Source organism: Phasianus colchicus, chromosome 7 (genome assembly GCF_987193195.1).
Source record: "Phasianus colchicus chromosome 7, bPhaCol1.hap1.1, whole genome shotgun sequence".
In the NCBI taxonomy this organism is placed as follows: domain Eukaryota; kingdom Metazoa; phylum Chordata; class Aves; order Galliformes; family Phasianidae; genus Phasianus; species Phasianus colchicus.
In genome coordinates, this window is record NC_143442.1 from 18,193,796 (window position 1) to 18,216,531 (window position 22,736).

General features: G+C 36.1%; 1 protein-coding gene and 1 long non-coding RNA gene across 9 annotated transcripts in view; both read right to left on the bottom strand.

The window, feature by feature from the left end:
* STK39 (serine/threonine kinase 39) overlaps positions 1 to 22,736 on the bottom strand; it is a 90,008-nt gene that overhangs the window by 27,073 nt on the left and 40,199 nt on the right. For 7 of the 8 annotated variants that reach the window (XR_016468251.1, XR_016468252.1, XM_031599528.2 and 4 more), the window contains exons 11-13: positions 11,932 to 12,054; positions 11,787 to 11,819; positions 10,360 to 10,427 (exon numbers count right to left, since the gene is read on the bottom strand). Coding sequence is in view for 6 of the 8 variants with exons in the window: in XM_031599528.2 (XP_031455388.2) it covers positions 10,360 to 10,427; positions 11,787 to 11,819; positions 11,932 to 12,054 (224 nt within the window). In the remaining 2 variants the exon portion in view is untranslated. Of the gene's footprint in view, positions 1 to 7,721; positions 8,156 to 10,359; positions 10,428 to 11,786; positions 11,820 to 11,931; positions 12,055 to 22,736 lie in introns of those variants that run through there. The other variant, XM_090143958.1, reaches the window with a different exon arrangement.
* On the bottom strand, positions 506 to 3,424 carry LOC149917247 (uncharacterized). Its single transcript, XR_016468256.1, has 3 exons — positions 3,232 to 3,424; positions 981 to 1,093; positions 506 to 565 (listed from the first exon to the last, which is right to left on the bottom strand). It is a non-coding gene; the product is annotated as an uncharacterized LOC149917247 (long non-coding RNA).

Genomic DNA, 22,736 nt, shown 5'->3' on the forward strand with positions numbered 1-22,736 from the left:
ATTTGCTTCTTGCTTTGTGCCATTATAGACTCATATCCTTGATTATCAGACACCCCATCTCTTTTGAAGAGTAGTAAGTTTTAAATACTTTTGTGCATTTTATCACACTGCATCTTATTCTTTTCGTATATGTTGTTTTTAACTAAGCAGTCACTTCAACAGGACTGATTCAAGAGATCTGCTTTAAATAAGAGCAACACCCAAATCAGCCATGTTAAGACATTTTGTTGGCCACCTTCCTTGTTACATCATTTTAGAATTTAAAATTTCGGACCTTAAAAAAAGCATATTTCCTGATGAAAAAAATCACAGTGAAGTTTTGGGTCACTTGATGTGCACATAAAGATTGCTAGAGCTGTTTTCCAATTTTCTAGGAAGTAATTCTTCATCAAAGAACCAGAGGAAAAAAAAAAAAAAAGAGCCAACTTCATTGCATAGTCCCATCCTGCCTGTTAAAACAGCCTGTTTAAAAAGAAATTATTTGCATAACAATACTTATGCTCACTGAGATCAAGATTAGAGAATAAACAGCTGCCTAGATTGACATGGTTGTACTGGACAAGTCCTAAGAAGAGAAGAGAGATTTCAGGCATCCATGTTTCAAGACACAGACTTAGAAATAACTACTTGATAGTCTAATTCCTGCTATATGAAATGTTCCACACACTTGATAGATCCACATTGATGAAATATTGCCTAATGTGTGAGATTAAGAAATCATGTTTGTGTAACAATACCACTGTAAACTGGAGATGTTAAATGTTGATATGTCTTCTGTCCTTCAAAATGAGATGTCAATCATCTAAGTGAGGTTCAAGAAAACTGTACATATTGGAACTAAAATTAAGTTCTAACTCATTCTAGGATAGCTTGATTATGTATCAAGCAGTTTTTCATTTTTTTTTTTTTATTTTTTTTTTCCTACATTATTTTCTCACTAGTTTACCTATTGCCTCTTTTGCAGTTATGTTAAAGATCACCTTGTATTTCCAGGAAGTTTCAGCACCTTCTCTGTAAACCTCAGGGAGAGCGTATTCCTAAGTGATACGCATGCAACAGCAGCTAAGTATCAGCATGTATACGGTCTTCCTTCCTGAAACAATTTTTAAAAACTTAAAATAACATAATCCAAAAGAACGGCATGTGCATGTGTGTGTAACAGCAAACATTTTGTCTCTGCATCCCTTGCTGAAAAAAATCATATTTATACAAAAGTTTAGGTCTTGCAAGTGCTTTTCTCCTCCAAAATTAGTTGAGCTGTATTAAAACCACCAGGGAAGCAAACTAAGTTATGCTGGCAGTAAAAAAGCAATTCAGCATAGCTTAGGAAACAAGGGCAAGCAGTACGGCATTTACACTGCCTCACTGCAGTTGCCACTGTAATTAAAAGGGCAGAAGCATTTAAATGACCTGCTCATTTAGACTAAAGGGAAAAAAAAACAAACAAAAATTCATGTAATAATGGAGCTGTCTAATCAGAGTGAGAGCTAGGCTGTACATTCTGGAGATGTACCCATTTGATCTCCATTACACGTCTCTGGGGCAAGATTTTTGCCTGTACAATGCAAGAAATGCAATTAAAGGAAAAGCCCGAAAGACAACGATTAATAGGCCTTTTTTAAAAAGAAGAATTTTGTTTCCATGTTTTCCTTTGTTATTCAAATGGAGGGGGGAAGGAGGGTGTATTGTTTGGCCCTACCAATTGGTATTCAAATTTAAAAGGTCATCTTCCTTTTCACAACAATTTGTCATTCATTTCTCACTTTCACGTGCTTAATGTACCCCGAATCCAGAAGAACAATAACCAAAGAGCTAATAAAAGGAAGTCCGTTTGTTAAGCTAATTTTGTAAATTAGAATTTTAAATCTCCTGTTGGATCATACAAATACAGAAGAGAGTATTTACTGTAAAGAAGTATTAGCCTCCTGAGGATTCACCACATGATTACATAAATCCCTTTCTGTTTAACACTGCCATGCTCAGCTACCATTTACTAATCAATATCCAGGCTCCTCCACTACACACCACCACACTCTCAGGAGCAGATTCTGTCTATTCAGCATTGTGAAGAGAGATAGTTCTTTTCAGCTTATTTCTAACGACTTCTAGATTCTAAGTTCTAGATTAAATGGAATGACTTTTTTGTTAACTTTCAGTAGCAGAACAGATGACTGAGATCTGCCAGCTTCTAGATTGCCACCAACCATAATGGGACTAAAATCTCCCTATTTCATGTTGATATCTTACCTACCCTCTGAAGTCCATTTAAACTTTACCACATACTTCTGTGGCTTTCAAGAAACTGTTATGTTTACAACTTATCCCTGTCCATATACTCTATCGAAAGAAGGAAATACGGTTAGCAGAAGTTAATAAAAACATTGTCACTACCATTTAATGATGTTTATATGCTCTTACATAAAGAACAAATCTGAGAAATGAAGCAATATATTTGTAAGCTATTCTATTTCGAGAGGCAGCAGTAATAGGGATGGTAAAACACAGCCAAACCATGATTTCAAGGCTGAAAAGCAGCCAATGCCATAATCAAGCACTGTCATTTGATTATTATGCTTTTGGAATGAGACAACAGCTATTAAAAATTCTGCTCACCACCAACCACACAGGAAGGGGATGTGTTCATCACCATTGGAAGTCACCAATTACTTGTACGGGTTGCAAAATGATCAATTCAGAACACGGCCCCCAGCCCCAGGGTAGTCAACTACTCCAGCAGAAGAAAACTTTACTATGATTTTAATCAGTGCTGACCGGTCTCAAGTTACGTAAGTCTTTAAGACTTCTGCGATAGAGAAAGACGAGACAACTCTAGTGGACATCAAAATAACACAGCAGTTCTGCAAAAGTGCTTGTAATTTTAGAAGCTGCATATAAACATGGGTCCTTCTTCTGTCTGCGATATACAGCCCAAAATCTTCATTCCTCAGCACAGAAATGTTAAAGGGATTTATCTATATACCTAAACATGCTTTTAAATTGGGTCTTCCCTCTTTCTGCAGCTGCTGATGCCAGAACCTAAATCAAAGCAAAGTTATAATCCCTTCAATTTCAATTCCTTATTATATTCTACGATTTATTCCAAGCTAAGTACAACAGTAAACTCTGGATGAGGTGTTTTTTTAATTTGTTTTTAAATCTCATCTCTCAGTTTTACACTTCTCTGCTTAGGTCCTTGCACATTTAACTTTTGCTTAGTGAAATGAGCATTACCAATCAAGGATGGACGTGGCTCTGGGCAGCCTGGATAGCAGTTGGCAACCCTGCCCAAGGCAGGGGGATGAAACTAGATGATCCTTGAGGTCCTTTTCAACTCAGGCCACACTATGATTCTATGTTTCTATGACCTATTTGTGTTGAAACAAAGTATGTGCTTACATAATCTTTTTGGACACTCACACTTCCTATCTGCTCTCATATGTGCAGATGGAAATGGCTAAAGGTATCAGTTTTATTACTGCAGAGGGGGCAACATTTGTTTAGCTTTTCCCTAAAGTTACTCATTCATTAAAATAAAAAGAATTTTGTCAGTTTTTTAAGCAGTGAAAAGTTTTAATTTGTGAAAAGCATCAATATTTTTTAACTGGTTGAAATGCACTGGAGAGCAATTTCCCAAAAACTTGAAAACAACAATTGTGTTATAGCAGCATTTTTTCCCTGTATTACTTGAGGTTTTTATTCCATGGCCAGATGCAGTGCATTCAAACGAGCAATATGAAAACTCATTCACTGAACCTTGAGAAGTTTCTTGGACACAGAAAATCAAAAAGAAACTTTGCTTATACAGTAAGAATTCATAATGAAATAAAAAGTTCTACTGGTTTTTAAATTAGCCTCAGCAACATCATCACATGCAATTAATTGCCCACAAAATTTACGATGACAACTATGCAGATTAAACACTTAAATTCCCTGCCATCTAAATATTTAGACATGCAAATCTTGATAACCTACGTTTGATAAGAAAAACAAAAACAACATTCCTTGGTTTAATAATAAACAATTGTAAATACAAACTTTTTTTTTTTAAGAACATTATCTATTAAGTGATTGTATATAAGCTAAATTTTAGATGCAGTTGTTAATTGAAACATTTTTCAGTGTTCAATTTTCAATAAAAATATAGCAAGGCATAAAAGCATCCTTAAATTGTGAATAAGAAATGCACCATTTACCATTTTTAATGAGCAAGCTCTGAAGGATATAGAGGTAAACATGGAAAACAGAATTAGAATCTATAGTTTAATCAAAGGTTCCTGCTTACTGATTTCAGTCATGATTTACTCAAGATTAAACAGGCTATTTAAATCAAGTCCTCCATACTGTGAAAATAAAATTCACTTCAGTAACCATATTCCCACAGCAGCCTGAGGGAGGGCAAATGCTGTAGAGGTGATGACAAAACGTCATATAGGAGAGCGCTCAATAGTGTTATCAGAGGTACAGTTGTTTCAAGAATTCTACAAACAGTTTTGTCACTGGATTCATTTCCAGCCTATAGAGTACTACTGTTGCTTTCCAGTTGTAAATCCAGCACGCAGCTGGGAGTTAGTCTGTGAATTTTGTCATTAAATATACTAGAGAACAGAAACCATTCTAAATGAACAAAAGTAAAGAAAAATGCCTAACCTTTGGTGTAGGATACATATCAGTCCCTCTTCTTGCAAAGCAGGTGAGTGTAAAAGTTTAAACACCAGAAAAGCCAGAAACTGCACAATCAAATAAAAAAGAATTGAAAATTTTTGATTATGCAGAGTCAATTATCAAAGTCATTCCAGATCTTGCCAGAACAGATTCAAGGTTTTGCTTATTTAGATACTTTGTTCCTAAAACTTAAGCCTCAAACTTAAATACTAAGCACAGCCCTACTAGGTATCTGCAGGCAAGCGCCCTATTTTTGACAGCAGCCAGAGTGGGTGCCTAAGAAACACTGTAGAAGTGGGACATGGCAGTGTTTCCTGCAACTGCTGTCCCAGCCACAAAGCATTTGTCATTCAGCAACTACCTCAGATTCATGTCATTTCTAAGCATTTCATAGGTCTCATGAATTTCTCTTTTACATCTTGGGGCAAAGAGTTCCAAACTTTAACTACATTGTGACGTTTTTTTCCCCCTTACAGCAGCCATTTTTCTCTCACATTCCTCCAGTTCCTGCATTGAGAAAGTGAATAACCAATCCCATCTCTCAGGCTTTATGCCATTGTGTTCCACACATCATATATTTTTCTGTATAAATATAGATAACTCCATTCAGCTTTTATGGAATTATTCCTCTTCAAGCCTTTGATTATCCTTGATGCTTCTCTCTTTAACTTCTGAGATTAGGCCTGATGGGCAAGAATTGATAAAAAACACACACGCTACAAAAGTTACAGGAAAGCAAAGATTTATACAGTGTAATAAATCAGCTTCGTTAATCAAAGAAATATTTTTGTTAAAAATACACTTATCTGTAAACAACATGAACTATCACATTATGCCAGTATGTGTAATTCTGCCTTAGCATTTTCTCTACACGCTATTTTAAGTAAGATATGAGATAATATAACTCAACTATCCTATTCTTCCTTTGGCTTAATTCATCTGGTGCGCAGGAACTGTATTAAATTAGGTCCTTGGACGTTCTAAATTACAGTCAGTGAATTACCTTCCTGTCAAAGGAGCTAATTTAACCATCTTAGATTGCTTCAGATAATTTGCAATTCTTAACTATTAACCATTAACAAGTCTCCTAATTTAACATGAAATGTCTCTGTTAATAATCTAAATAGTCAAATCCTCAGATATTGACCTTCCCAAATCAGGTGGTTAGACTGGAAATTTCAAGGGTGGTGATATCTCCTTTCTACCATCTCTCCCCAGTCACAGCAGAGGATTGTCTTCAGCCTCTTTACAGAGCTCCTGCCAGGATTCTCTGATGAGAGACATGACATGGAACATGTGCAGCCTCATAAGAGAGAACCTGGACTGCAGATTTCATTCCTCCCCAACACCAAATGCCTGTTCCTTTGTGAAGCAAAGGATAAAGAAGCACCAACATATCAACATAACTATAGCTTAGGCAGATTAGGTCACAGTTATACCCATGGCAACAGATCAGACAAAAACTGAGAGCCAGTTTCTTCAATTCATTACAAAATTCAAGCACAGTCCTTTAAATAAATGAGGATGAAGTCCTTTCACAAGCTTTGCTCTGAACTACCTAAAACACTGCTGCTAATTTAACTTCTGGGGCAAAGTACTTCAAGACACAATACTGGAAAAGATAGAAAATAAATTGGAAAAAAAATGCCATCTCCAACTGAAAATGCAAGTGAAGCAGGTATCCGATGGTCACAATGTGCCTGAAATTCAATTATGTCACGCAAACTCTGACAAGGGAGAATATTTCTCTAAATTAGCCTCACTGAAACAAATACCTTCCCAATTGAAAAGGTATTAAATATAAGTTAAGGGTAGAAAAAATCAGATATTCAAGTTGGAAATTACCCAGACTAACAGAATTAAACGCCACCACTTCTAAAAACAGCACTATGGGATTCATTAAAAATTATCTCAGGATTCAGATTGTGCTTCTTATCTACAACGCAACATTTACACTAAAGAGAAGCTGGTGGTACTAATTTGGCACTCCCTACTCAATTACTGTTTCAGTCCAACTCTGCTACTTTGGAAAAAATGACAGAACTTGATCATCCAGCAAAAGAATTATTGAAGTGCACTGATTCTTCTGCCAGATTTCCTTCTTTGGGAAGGTCATTTTCAATTTCTGTATATGTTATTAACCTTTATTAGAACATCATTTTGCATTTTTTTCCATAGTATTATCATCATCATCTAATGTTTGATTTTTTTAGGCCTTGTGTCTCCTCATCTTTCCCAAGAGAAAAAAAGGAGCAGTTCCTTCTTCCACAAGGCCCTAAATGGTCACATTGTATTCCATCACAAACTCTCTCCAACTGAGGTAGCACCTTCGCCAAAAGGAGTCAACAGCACTACAAGTCATCGGTTTACTTCCCCACCATTCCTTTCTCGCTCAAGAACCCTGGGAAAAATGCCCTGTCCCTCACATCCTAGCCCAGCCAGCCCATCACACAGGAGGAGTTCATTCACGTTCAAGATGCTCACTTTTTGCTGATGTCACCTTATCCTGTCTTTAGGGATACAAAAGGAAAGCAGTGTTGAGATGAAACCTTCTTGAACCTTCTCTCATCATTTAGTCCCCTTCCTCCTCACATCTCCTCCACCATCAGTCAAGTCATTTGTCTTGCATTTTGCTGGTATTTACATTTTTACCCATATCAGTACTTATTTTTTTAAACTTTAGTTCAAAGCATACTAAACCAGTGTTCTGAATGCATCAAGCTGCAGCAGTTCATATAACTTTATTGCCTCAAGCAAATTATTTTAAAAGAAAAAGCTTCCAACATTTTGGATGATGTACTGAGTTTTCAGTCTTCGGATTTGGCATCTAATGTTCACAATGTTTATCTGAATATCAAGCCATACTTAAAAACCTATATAACAGTAGTTGATGAAGCATCACAGAAAATTGTTTCTATCCGCATACTGTAGCTAACTTGTTTCATAACGTGTTTCGCAACTTACGGTTCATTTTAATAAATCCCATAAAAGTCCTCTGATGTGCTCAAGTCTCTATCAGCTATATGACTTAATGATCAATTCACCAAAATACATCAACAAAACACTGTAAAGTCTGCACTGGAAGTGGATAAATGCAGAAATCCCTATGAGTATATTAGCTATTTACTGCATTACAATTCCGAGAATGCTGCACGACAAGAAGCAAGCCAGCAACCTGAATTTTATCAACTTCCAAATGCCAAAACTAGCAGTATTTTACTTTCAGATGCTCAAAAAAAAACGTTGCTCAGTAACGATAACAAAGAACACCATGTATGGGCCACAGTATCTTTCCCCATATACAACTACCATAAATGTAAGCTCATTCACCCTGCAATAGCTGTAGGATCAGGATAGCTGGAATGCAGAAAGAGACTAACCCAGGACTGACTGACCATGACTGAGGGCCTCCAGGTTATATCTTGCTTTACAGAGAGTTCATTTTCCAGGGTTTTTCTGTTTATTTTTTAATGAAGGAATGCCTCCTGTTACCCTTGCAATAACAAAAAACAACAGTTCAATTAGTGGAAAACTTTACAGTTATAGTTTAAGTAATAAATAGTTTAAACTATGCTAAACCCTGCTATATCCTGAAAATGCTGTTTCTGTAGCTTGTCACTTATGTTAACTGGACTGATACAAGCTTGTCAATATGTCACTGGGATGCCAGCCTCAAACCCAACTTTGGCCTTTAATTAGCAGAGTGTTAAGATTCAAATACTGGGACTCTTTAGGGCTGGGGAGGAAGAATCCTAATCCTATGCCCACCATTCTGTTACCACAATCACTGTTTTCCTAGAACTTCTTCCATAGATAATTTCTTAAATTAGCCCACCGCCTAAGTTATCCCGCTGCTGACATACCTTCCCCCAAACAATCTCAGTTCTCTACTTAGGTGCAACACTTACTGCCAGGCCCACTATTAATGTGCCTACTTTAAGGCCAAATAAGGCAGAACTGGATATTCTGCCACCCTTCCCCCACACATTATACACCAACTCCGATCCTTTTCATATGTTCATTTTCCCACCAGAAGGAAATCCAGATAAAATCTGCAAAGATGTATGATTCAGCCCACCTCCTACCACTGAGGCAGGACATGGCCAGAGCTCTCATGGGGCTGGGAATGCACACTGCAAAGCATATGCTCCAGAATATAGGTCAGCTTAAATTAGCAAAAATTCACTCTGCAAAATTATGCATCAGATTTTTCTTTTTTTCCAATAAACAGCCAAGAGTGCTCCCAGACCCCAGAAGGTATCTCCTGTTCGCGATTATTTTGTTTAAGAGAAACTTTTCAGTCCCTAGCACACAAAATGTTTGGAAAGTCCAGTTTCTGTAGCTTAAAAGCTATAGGGAAAAAAAAAAAAAAGCATAATCCCTGGCATTTGACTGTGCTAAAATATTTTGCTTTTAGATATGCCAACACTGCAGGTAACAGAGTAGAAGCTTATCACTCTACAGGTTTCAGCATAATTTAAAAATATCCAAGCACCTCACTAGTACTTCCACATGTGGTAGTGCAAATTGGTCTGTTTTGTAAATAGTTTCATCTACCTGTATTCAGCAGAAAGATGAAAAAGAATATTGATAGCATAAACTGGGCTGTTATGTAAATGGGACAAGTAAACCGATTCCAAATAATCTTGAAGTCCTTTCTCTCCCTACAATAAAATTTATTACTACAGTAAACAACCTTTTGCAGCCTTTTTTTTTTTTTTTTTTTTTTGCAGCTGTCACTAGAAAAGTAATAAAAAAAAAGGGGGGGGGGTATATTAGATTTCGGAACTTGGCAGTCATTCTGAACAGATATTTCTTGTGATTATCAACAGTATTTAAGGTTACTGTTTTAAAGCCACTTACTGTGCATTAATCTGCTATTTTCCACTAACAAACTGGTCAGAGTTCTGTAAATATGTCTCTACTTGTCTTTTTATCCTTTTGTTAGAATAAAAATAACATTTACTTTTACTCACACAAGCAATTAAGATATCTGTGAGAAACTGTTGTTTCTTGTCAATACAAAGAGGATGAAAATGAGTTTTAAAGTAAGTGGCAATAAGTTTTTTAACCAAATTAGCCATTTAAGGAACATAGCTATAGATGTAGAGAAAGCCATCAAGTTTTTCACAACAAATATACTTCTTACACAAGAATTAAACTGCATAATTAAGCATTACCAATTCTTAGCTTTAAACAGATTTTGATGAAAGGTGCCTTATTTTGACAGTGTATAAATTTAAGTCAGAACAACATATTTGTATCCATTTTCTAAAATATCCACTGTTTCTCTAGAGTGGCTGATCAAACTTGCCAGTGAAAAACATTCTGAGTAGGCAACTTGTAATACAGCTATGGTTTATTTCTGTCAGAGACTGACTGCTGAAGTGTGAAAGAAACTCATTAAAAATCTCTCACTGTGATCCTGCATTGCAAAAGGAAAAAAGAAAGAAAATACTTAATGAAGGGTACATCTAGCCTGAAGCCACATTCATATTCTGCTTTTCATTTTACTCTATTTCAGTAAGCAATTAAAAGACAGCAATTAGGCACAGAAGCACTATTCATATTGGCCATACCAGGAGATTAAAGAGGTTAACACTTATTTTATGTTAATATTATGAAAGTAATGAAGGAAATCAAGAATAATAAAGTCACCTTACAAGAAATGTTAAAATAAATAGAAGCATCGCTTACCTTAATCTCAAGACAAGATTCACTGCACATGGTACTTCGCTATATTCATCACTAATAGCAGGCTGAGACTATTAAAGAAGAAAACCAAAAGCATTATCATGGGTGCCAAAGAAAAAAAATCCTGAAATACTTGCCATACTAACAGTCCAACATGAGAATATTTCACACATCCCTAACTCTCAAAAACCTTTTAAACATTTTCAGAAACACTCTAAAATATAGCTGATAGCAGTAAAACTACTGGATTTAAATTACAGAGATATAAATGACGAGGCTCATATTAAAGAACTGAGCAGGAGAGCTTTTAATCCACCTTGTATCAAAACTCCAGTAACCTTTTAAATAACATGCACACAGTGAGAGTAACAAGCTACTATACCCTTTATTTCTGTATAACTATTTTGGATCATAATAAAGTCTTACATCTACCCATCTGCTAAGAACTAGCAGTGTAACAAAGCAGGTTTCACAGCTTGGGGAATGTCTTCCACTGAGAAACCATACACATCTTTCACACTATCACTCCTACCTCACACTGTATTACTCTGTCCAGTACATATTGATTTGAAATTGCAGAGGAAATTCCAGTGTGGAATCCCCAAGCTTTATGAAAAAAACAGAAGCATGAGGAACAGAGCATAGGCCCCAAGACATCTCAGCCCTGACTGGCAACTTCTACAAGTACTGAAGCACATAAACAAAACCTGACACTGAAAGACCAGGATCATCATAGGAGGTAACAGAACCAAATCTAGCAGGAAACCATTACTCTTTGTGCAGATTTCTGTGACACCAATGAAAATCAGAGCCTCTAAAAATCACAGGTGGACTGGCAAGCATCACCCACCCATGCAACAGGCATTTTCAGATAGAAGATCACTTTTGCTGTAAGCCAATCAACTTAAGCCATTATTTACAGCACTGATGCTTCCTATGCTCTCAGCATAGAATTTTATTACTCTGAATTAATCCACTATGCCATTGCACTGAGCTATTTTACTTCACATGGCATTGAGAATTTTAATTACAAGCTAGACACTGTGATACGCATCCTGACAATGAAATATTATTTGGAGATCTTTCAGCTACTCCAGAAGAGCTATTATCACTCTGACAAAAGGCAGCAATTAGTGTGATCCAGTTGGGAAGATTCATTAAAAATGGCCAAAATTACTTATCTTAACCAGTTCTTTGGGCAGGAAAATAACATCATTTTGAATTTCCTATCTATTTTATTCAATGTATACTCAAATTAATTTCTACAGGCCCAGCTGCATGGAGCTCTGTCCTCATAAGTACTTTCCATACAAGGCTGCAGAATCAAACCAACACTCTTCTCTTCAACTCACATTTTTAATGAGAGAAATTGAAAGAGAAATCCCTCCACTCACTCAAAAGAAAAAAAAAACTGAAAAATACATTTTTACCTCTGTGTTCTCCTCTTCTTTAACTCTTCGTGACTAGAAAACAAATGCAGTGAAACATGAGTTTTATGCATTAAAGATTCAGAAATACTAACAATTAAGACAGAACATCTTGCAAACTAACTGTCTTGACACAAATAAAAGTTACCTTCTCCTGAGAAACAGCAGCTTTGCCTTCTTCACTCTTTTCATCCATTTCATCATCACTCCATTCCCAGTCTCCATCTTCTGTTTTATGGAGGTGACCACTGGAACCTGGAACTCGTCTAACCTACCAAAATATTAAGTGTTCTTCATTAAATAGTCATTTTAAGTCTTCAGTTGTGTCAGTAACTCTTCATTATTTTTATACTATATTCTTTTTTAAATTTACTGGAGGACTCCCTGGCACATTGGAATAATTTCTAACATCAAGGGTCAGTCATTGTTGAACTAGTGGGAAGAACTAACCCATGCAGAATTCACATAGGAAAAAGGAGGTGGAGGTAGGATGCATTTTACAGCTGCTTCAGAACAAACTCAAGGAGATGACAACTGCTTAGTACAAACTAAATCATTTCAAGGCAGTAATTCAAGGAAGCAGAGGCTACACAAACAAGGTTGTTCTTGGAATACAGGTCTTGACAACTTTACTTGTTCTGCTAAAAAGCTTTGACATGTGTAAAAGGCGTTGAGGATAGTTTATAAGTAAAATTCTCCCTTTAAATAAAAAGTAGGCATATGCAGAGTGAAAAGGTAGGCAGACATGTACCACACTAAACTAACTGGGAAAACATCTGTAGATTAATCAGTAGATCAGAAGCCTCATAAGCAACAAAGATTGAAAATCAAATTCTGTAGCCATCTTGTTTTTTCTGAGCGTGACAACATGCTTTTGTTTTCCGAGGATCCTGTTCAGTCTGAGCAAAATAGAGGAGCATCCAGCAATTCTCACCACGCATTGTCATGAATTAATGAGACTCATAAGATCACTGAAAGCACAACACAATAGTCAGAAGTCCCAGTGGTGCTTCTCTAATTATTTTACATCACCGAACCAAGATACTAAATACAGTTCATACTGCTCCACTTCAAACACTCATACAGGTAAGCTTCCTTGCACTATTAATTTGAAAGGTTTAAAGCATACTCTTTTCAAGTTTAAAAAAAAAAAAAAAAAAAAAAAGATTTACTCAGTACACTGGCATGAGAAAGAGGAATACTAGGTGTTCACAGCTGACTGAAGGAAGAACTAACGTGGCAAAAATAAAAAAGCAGTCGCAGGCCATGAAGAATTACTGGAAAAGACACCTAATAAACTAACTTTAAAATGAAGTTGCAATATGAACTAAAAGGGATTAGCTCAAAACTCTACATATCCTGTATGTTATTGTGGATACTGTCAAAAACTGCCTGGTTCAAATTGATTCAAATTTGGTTTCACAGATTCTTGTCCATTCTGATGTCATGCTCAGCATACTTCAGCACAAGGATTTAACTTGTTCTGATGATGTTTCCAACACTCTGATAGTTGGTAGTGCAGCTCTCTCTCAAAACAGTAACAAATATGTTTTTTAAAAAAGAAAAGTCTGATTTCTGACTAAAATATTACTGGATTTTTTTTCCAACTTAAAACTTACATAGAAAATAATACTAACCTTACTATACTAACCTGATACTAACCTTACTCTAAATGCCTCCAGTTGCTACAGGCCATAATGTGTGGAAACACGCAGCATGTGAAAGATTGCAGCTTCTTCTAAATTCTACTGGATAGAACTCTGGCAAAAGACAGGCAGCATGAAAACACTATAGGGCACTACAATTTTGTCCCTCTAAAAAAATGTGTGACACAGGTATTAATGTAATCCTTCTCAATCATCTTTTGATAGAACAGAGAGAAATAGATGGCTATTTCTCTACTGGATTTGGAACAATGTGAAGTGGAAATAGTTGGCCTTACAATACAAAAGCAGGAGTATGAATGCAGGTTTCCTCTTTTAAAACCTTGTACGTACACAAGCTAGTATATTTGTGTCTCCACCTACACTCTTTAACCCTCTTCTTTCACTTCATATATAAGCCTCAACTAGAAGACAGGGTGAAGCTTACAATGTCTCAGCACCTTTCCATAGTCACCTTCCCCTGTCCTTACAATACTACCCCTTCACTTTTCTCCCCCAGAGAATCCATGAAAAGTACCCTACTCAGTTTCTCTGTATTTTGCATTCCACTGTAACCAAGATGAAAAAAACATAGGATATTAGAGGAATATCCTACTCGGTCACTTAAGGACAAATTCTGTACTGCCTTCCCTGTTTCTCAAACCAGGCTTCTAATGCACCGCTCCTAGCTCCAGCTGCACAGTAAATGGGCTCTTACTGTCTGCATCATCAGGAATTATTGCAGATACAAGGGAAGGCAGCAGGCAATTCATATAGTGCTTGCAATTATTGATTGTCCTACCAGGAGCAGTCCTGACATGGGCTTCTGTTTAATAGCACACACATAACTGCACAACATCCTAACAACTACATGCAAACTTATGGAAAGATATAAGCCACAAGCAAAAACAAGATTTTTCAGATAGAATAGAATAATTTACAGACATTCACAGACTACTTGCACTAACCAAAATCTCTTCTGCATCCATTTTCAGTTGTTCTGGAAATTTGCTCTAAGTAGAATGATGTTAATGTAGCTTAATGATGCTGGCAGAGAGTCACAGGAAAAGGCTTACTGATGAAGATGGATTGCATTTCAAGCTTTTAAATCGATTGCCTTTTAATAAGCAATAAACAAATGGCTCAAAGAAAAGAAAGTTACTTCAAAATAAAATAACTGTGTTAGAATAAATGATTTTCTTGAAAGGTGTCTGAAGGCAGAAAAACAGAAGTCTAGATTTGTACTCCATCCATCAGACTCTTTCCCACCAGGACACACATTCAAAGAAAACTGTACTTTCTGCTATAGCAAAATACTTGATCTATTCAGATATCAATTCTCTTTTTTCCCCATCATAAACCTTTATCACTAACATCACATATCCGATGGAATGATACTAAATTTATGTTGTAATACATACTTATCTTCAGATTTTTAATACCAGTATTAGCTCTGTTTCTTTTCAGATTTTCGGTGCGTTTTTCAGAGCACATTTGTTAAAATGCATATCAGTAGTAACTTGGAAGGCTGTTTAAGCAGTGAGGCAGTGAAAAGAAACTGGAATCACCTCAGGATTCTCAAAATTGTCTACTTTAACCCCCTACAGTGAAGCACAGTGTGACACAACAAAACACCTCATGCTTTCATTTATGCTCTCAGAGCAGAAGACCCAATCAAAAAATTAGTATGGAGCACAGTTAACTTGCAACCAAATCAGCTCCTGAATTTAGCTGGCACAGGCACTATAGTCAGCACAAGATGAGAAACTGAAATTCCATTTTCAGTAGTAGTCCTTATTTGAATGAACTTCAGACAACAGTTCAATATCATCTGTGCTAAGAAAGCACTGTGAATTCCCAAAAGTAATAAGGACATATCTATCTATGCAGGTTGCTCTAAAATTAATGCTTCCTATTTATTCCCATGGTACCTACAACAGAATAAGCACAGCTGAATTCCTCTGCATGGAAAAAAATTGCACCCATTGACATTCCCTGATGCTTGCTGAACACTTACAGAGGCCAAACAGTATGAATATCTGTAGAAGTTTCCATGGAAATAAATAGATGACATTTCTTTCAGAGCAACCTATGTATTTTTCTATATGACATTCACACAAAGTTTTGTTCTCATAGAATTATTAAGATTGGAAAAGCCCTCCAATTCCATCTAATCCAACCACCCACCTACCACCAATATTGCCCACTAAACTGTGTCCCTAAGTACTACATCTACTCTCTCCCAAAACATCTCCAGGGACAATGACTCTACCACTTCCCTGGGCAGCCTGTTTCAATACCTCACCACTCTTTTTGAGACGAAATTCTTCCAAACATCCAACCTGAACATCCCTGGCACAACTTGAGGCCACTTCCTCTTGTACTGTCACAAGTCACCCAGGAGAAGACCATTTATATTTAGTCTACAAATTCAGGTGTGTAATAGACAGAAACATTTCGATAAATAATAGTTAGACACATGTACTAACTGTAGCCTGTAAAACATTCACATTGCACAATACAACAGCAGGGATCTGTGCCACAGGTGTGCATCTGTATCAAAAACATTATAGTATGGCCCATCGGGAGAGAAGAGGGAAAGGTCATCCATTTTCTCCAACCAAACTGCAATCGTCTGTGGTAAAATTTATATTCCCTAGGTAGTGAGCCCCATAAGCTTCTTTGAAATTCTGCAGCTTGTAAAAGTTCATTTAAAAACACTGCCAAAACAGGAGTGATTACAGGAGTTTGTGGGGACCTGATGGGCAACAGAACACTTGACTGTTATCTGAAGTATATAAAATATATAGCTATAGAAAGCTGTGTTCATTCATGTACAACATATTCATCTGTTCTTTCACAATAATCTTTCTGGGTCACTGCAAGAATATATGGAAAAAAAATGGTTGTAACAGCTGCAGATTTAAGAAGATCACATATACAGGCAGCATTAACACCATCAAGATATTTTCAAGTATCAAGGATATCCCTACCCAAACTCACAGACAGTGGAACATAATGAATGCCTCAGTGGCCATCTAAAATTCTACTTAAAGAATCTCTTGTATTTCTGACAGAGTTGGACTTCCAGCTTCTTCTCTAGAGAAGTATTTTTTCTGAAATGCATGTTGAAGGTACTCTTAAATTATTTTGAGAAGAGTATCTAATGCTAAACTGCTACAAGTAAACCAATGTGAGTGAACAATGTCAAGTGTATGCAAGATGAAGCATTTATCTCATCTTCTGGTATATCCAGGGAGGTAAAAAATAGCCTGAAGACAGGACAAAAGAAATTCAGTCTCCAAGATGTGTATAATTTGAAAACATAACTGGAGTACTGCCTCAAACTATACCACACTATAATCAACAAAGAAACCCATACTGTGTGCCCTATTTATCAGCACTTTCAATGAGATTCAATGATACTTCACCCTTTACAAGATCATCTGATTTTATCTTACAAAAATCAAGTGTGGCATTTCATTCACATGAACTATTCCAAAAGCAATGCACTACATTCTTCATCTGTACTGTGTTAAACTCCTGTTCTTTGGGGTGAGGGGACAGAAGGTGAGAATGGAGGTATTAATCCACAGTTTCTATCATGATTACAAATTCATGATTCAATCTGCTGGAGAGAAGACATCTTTGTAGACCTTCATATGCAAGTCCGAAATGCTCAGTGGACTGTAGTTCAACTTTCCAGTCATCCATGTCACTGCTGAAATTCACAGAGAAGTTCAGCAGCATGAGAATGGATGCTTGTCTTCAACTGACATCAGCCATTGGTACTCTAGATAGTTTGAATTTCTCCATATTCTTAATATTCTCATTCACATCCAGACTGTTTTATTATTGTTTTTTTTTTCCCCCTTCTACATCCACCACTTCAAAAATCAACTTTGTTTCTAGCATCACTTAAAACAGACCCTCTTTATGCTATCCTGCAAGAAAACTAGCAAAAGATGACTTACCATCTGATTGGAACAAATCACATTCCATTCCTCAGCAAAGCATTGGCTCTTTGGACCAACACCTGTTTGCAACTTTCATGTGCAAAGCAGAATAGCTTTAAATCATTAATAGATTCTGCCATCACAGCTAAGTAGTTGGAACACCTTTCTGAGATTGTGATGCAGGTGATCTTTCTTTCAGTGTGGTCAAAGGGAGAATGATAACTCCTTCCACATGCACAAGTACCAACCAGCCTCAGATAACATACTGCTTTAGTACATTAATCTCAATGTGGAAAAAAAGGTGAATAAGAACAACAACCTTACCGCTGGTCCTAGCATGAGTACACTGCAGGGGTTGCATTTGGAATATTTTTAAGTATTTGGAGTTTCTCTACTGCAAGACTGATAAAAGCAAGCATATTTGTATTTAGCCCCTATGATGACAGCGTTACAACAGTTCAGAACATTCTATTTGTCTTCTTATCTAGGTGCAAACCTCTCATTTTACAAAGGGAAAGAAAGAAACCAACAAATGCATTGATTTATCTGTGTTCACAAAGTAAATCTGAGACAGAACAATGAACCCAAACAAACTTTTTATATCCCTACAAAAATAAGGAATGTTGCATTCCTTATTTGCAAGGAATGCGGTCGCTAAACAATGGCAATTTCTCTGACAGCTTCAGTCAAAATACACAGCATTGATGGCTCTTTATGGAAGGATTATCTCTCTCAGTAAATAATTCAGAGAGAAACAGAAACAAGTAAAAACATGTGCAATTCTAATTTGAGTTTTACTGTATTAAAAAACCTAAATGCTCTTTCCAAAATAGAACTATACTGATTCATAACTTTTGCTAAAAAGAAAACAAAAGCCTTGAGCCTAACAAAGACAAATTAACATGTATTAGAAAACAGATTTCACATAAATTGGAAGGAGCACACAGGGAATAAAAAAAATGAATGACTGGCACTTAAACTACATCCAGAGAAGCAGCTCAGAACTGTAACTAAAAACAGTTTGTATGAAGAAGAACTTAACAAGCTGCCATCAAAATCACCACAGCTTTAGAAAAGACAATATGAACACCAGCTGAACACAGCAAGCTTGAATAATGAGTGAAAAGAAATGACTACCACAAAAACATTAAATATCAAATTATTATTGCTTACACTCTTGCTGCTGGTTAGTGGTTATTCCAGTATACATAAGAATCACAGAGACAGAATAAAATTAAGTTGGCCAAGCTATTTGTCCTCATCTTCTTGAAGGAGGATACAGTTCATAAATATTCCTAACATACAATAATATTCATAAGCTTTCCAGAAGAAAGCATGCTTAAGCAACTGAACATGGTAACCATAAATTCAATCATCAAAAATTAGTTCAAAAATTGCATTCCAGAAACAGAATGCAGAAGCTGCCTACATTCCCCAAAGCTTGATAAAAACCAAAGTACAACAGAAGTAAGTAAAAAAATTGTCTTCTAAGCTCTGACGTAGTTGCTATAAGTAGATATTAGAGAAGCTGGGGAAAGAGGAACCTATTATTCATCTCTGATTCTTTTACTTCTGCAATCTCTTCACAAGTTAATTGTTGTAATGGGACAAGGAAAGGAATGAATATTTTCTGAATGTTAAGATCTCTACTTCCTTATTCACAGTTCCTCAAATCAGCAAAGAACTTGGCCCACTTACACATTCAGTATTTTATTTCAGCATCTAATTTTTGAAAACAAAAATGACACGCCATGAGATACCAATGCATACATGCATAAAAAACTACTGCATTACAAACATGGCATGGTGCATCATCTATATCACATATAAAATTAGATTGTTTAGTAAGAGTAATTTCATGCATCTCTTGTCTTCTTTCTCATTCAATAGAAAGATTACTGAACTAATTATATTGATTTTTCCAGTATTTTAATTATTTAAGCTACTCTTACTGAAGTCTCTATGATAACTGAATGTTTGGGGTCGGATTCCAGTCAGATTTATAATATCTTTTACTCAAAAAAGAAAAAAGGTAACCTGAAAGTAGAGGAAGTAAGATGCATTAGTGTACGTAAAATTCATAGCGCTAACACGCATTAAACATTTCAGTTTCACAGAAGGTAAGTTTATCATGCTCCATATGCAGGTAACTTAGATCACAAAAGCAATTTGCTCCTAAATTCTTATAAAGAGGCAAATGTGCAGACGTGACTCACCTCACACCTAAAGAAGTCTTTGTGGAACCCTAATCTTGATCTATAACTTCTAGCTACATAACAGTCAGTGCTATACTAATCTTTCCACTTGCATATCTACAGAATGCAATTTTACTTATGTAATGATTTTAATTAAATTCTAGAAATTTTACTGGAAATATTCTTCTGGAAATATTACATCCCATCAAGTCAGCTAGCTTAGCTTTTTCTAGGAACAAAATTTTATTTTATTTTACGCTGATGCCATTCAGCTACATCTGCTAGTATTGTATGCAAGACACACACAATTCCACACGCCCTAGAGAGCAAGCAGGACAACTTGGTTATTTAAACACGTTTCTCATTTTCTGCATCCTATTCTAGTAAGAGCCAAGATTTTACTCTGAGACACAGAAGAGAAAGAAGTCCTTGAAGAACTCTCACTCTTCCAGAGGCAGACTTTCACCTCAAGACACCCTGACCAGCAGAAGACTTTCTGAATGCTCTGCTCTCTATTCCAAGATGGTTACCACTTCTGTGACAGAAAATTAGTTAATAGGAATAACAAACACACAACGGCCACGGATGCAGGAAATGCAAAACAAATATCAGTTCAGAAAACAAGATGGTGCTCTTTAGGGTTGCTGAATTAAGTGTTCTACCTATTCCAAGAAAGCTGATTCATTTTCTCTTGAATTTTAGTGAAATTTTGAAAAAAATCAAGGTGAAAGAAGTTAGCAGTGGTCTGGCAGCATTCCTCAAACTAAGGTTAAAATAGCCCCAGTCAACAACTGTTGGGCACACTGGAGAGGAGACGAAATGATTCTACAAAAAGGCACAAGTGTTTACAGGATTGTTCCTTGTGACAGTACTTTTCCAGTTGCATCAAAAGGCTCTAAGATTTTATTTCAGAAAATTATTTTTACAAAGATCATGCTGTTAAATTTTACATTTAAGAACACTTCCCTATTTATGACACTCACACTCAAATATTTATCATCATTACTTCAAATAACTTTTGCAATGGCAGGGAAAAGCTACATACATTTCAAAATAGCATCTCAAGTAGCTTTTTTAGCATATGGAAGTATAGAAGTTTTTGGATTCAAGGATAGTGAAATGTGCCACACAAAAAAAAGAAAACAACAACACTAAATCTCTATAGTTAAGGAAAAAATAAGCTCAAGTTTTCAAAACAGTTGACATAGGCTAAGAACACATGGTTACCATCACCTGACCTAGCACGTGAAACTTCCCAAGTGTGGGAGTAACCAGTGCTTTGTCTCTTCATCCTGTGGTAGCATCAATTACACCCCAGTTCTTTCACTAGAAAAGGTGACAGAAAAAGAGGGAATTAATGCTGAGCATAAAGGTGCACAGACTGAAGACAAGATGGGAACCTGCCTACATGAATAAACACAAGAACCCCAAAAGGAATTCCAAAAGAAGCTGACAAAGTGCATTTGTAAGCAACTTTTTGCTCTTCTGGTATGTTCAAAAAGATTCCCTGATACAGAATCATTTATTTAATAGAAATATAACAGAATATATAAATATAACAGAAATAAAGAGTCTTGCCAGAATTGTGCTTACATGCCTCAGTCAAATTTCAGAGAAAAGACTGGCTAGGAAAACTTCCAGGCATTTGTGATTTTGAAACTTTATAAAGCGATCATCAGAATCAATGCTTTTTCACTGGTTCCTGAAGCACAAACATTGAAGATCATCACTATCTCTCAGCCACAGAAAGTAGATCTTAAACATTCCCTATTTCTTTAAAATATTTAGATACATGCAAAGGATTCCAACTGTCCAGTGATCCTCAAGAAACTACATAAAGAACTGCAGTTTATTCCATACAGCTTGAATAACATAAATCTGGCATACACAATATATGTATTGTGGGTCCAATAGTAACTGGATCCATCAGTTGCTATTTAACATAATAAAAGAAATGTAAACATTAAATAACAGCACACAAGCTTATTACTTGAAGCAAGGAAGAACGCCATCAAACAATGCCAGTTTTAATCTTTCCATAAAAACTGTAGTAAAGGTTCTTTGCAGGAGAAAGGACATCACTGTTAAACAGATTAGTAGATTTATAGAAAATATAAGCGTTAAAAAGTGTTGGTATTATTTGGTAACTGATGGGATAGGTAGCTTTTTTGGTTTTCCCACTGTTTCCCACTGCTGCCCACTTAAAAAAAAAAATTAAAAAATATATCACAAATCTCAAAACCTTCACTTCTCTAACAACTTCAGCATAAAGAATTTACCATGCCAGTTGCTCCTGTTACTTTACTGGGAAAAAAAAAATATATATATATATATACACACACACATTAGAAGTAGCCCATTACAGACCACAGTTTTGGTTTCAGCACATTTTATTATATGAATTTATTTCTCTCAAAAACAGACCAGGTCCCTTTGTGAACATCTTAAGCCTGTAGAGCAATCAGGTTTTACAAATTTTGCCTTCAGCTCGCTCTCTTGCAAGCCGTTCCTGAATGTTTCCTAAAATACAAAAACAAATTTTAATCCCTATACCTATGCATATATTTGCATTACGATGCAATGAAAGAAATCAGCTTATCATCACACTTATCCAATCACGGCACAAGCCTTTTACTTAAAACAGTTCTAAATTTAATCACAGCTTAGCATGTGAAGTAAAAGGTAGATATTGGAGAATTCACTTTTCTATAAAATATTTTCACACAGAATAACATTAATCTTTTTGCATAACATCTACACTGTAATCACATTTTTGCAAAAAGAATCTGAGGAACAAGAGCCTGAATTCCCACAAGTATATATCATCCTTTGTTCAATAGACAGGATGCTTCCTCAAGAGATAGCTAGTCCTCATTTAACCCATCTCTCATGTCTGTGAATGCCTGAATCCCTTCGCTGTGGGCTATTAAGTTCCCCTGAGTTCATTATTTTGGGAAGTTTCATTTTTATTCTGATGTACCACTGCCTTTCTAAAATAACACCCAAGTAGTTCTAGTCTGTAAGAACTAGAAGGTGGTAAGATAAAGTTACTTGATGTTTTGATGTTTGCATTCCTTTCTCTTAAGCCACTCTGTATAATAATACAAATTACGATATGGGAAAAATCTTCCTTAGGTTTAATTTGTTTTTTTTCCCCAC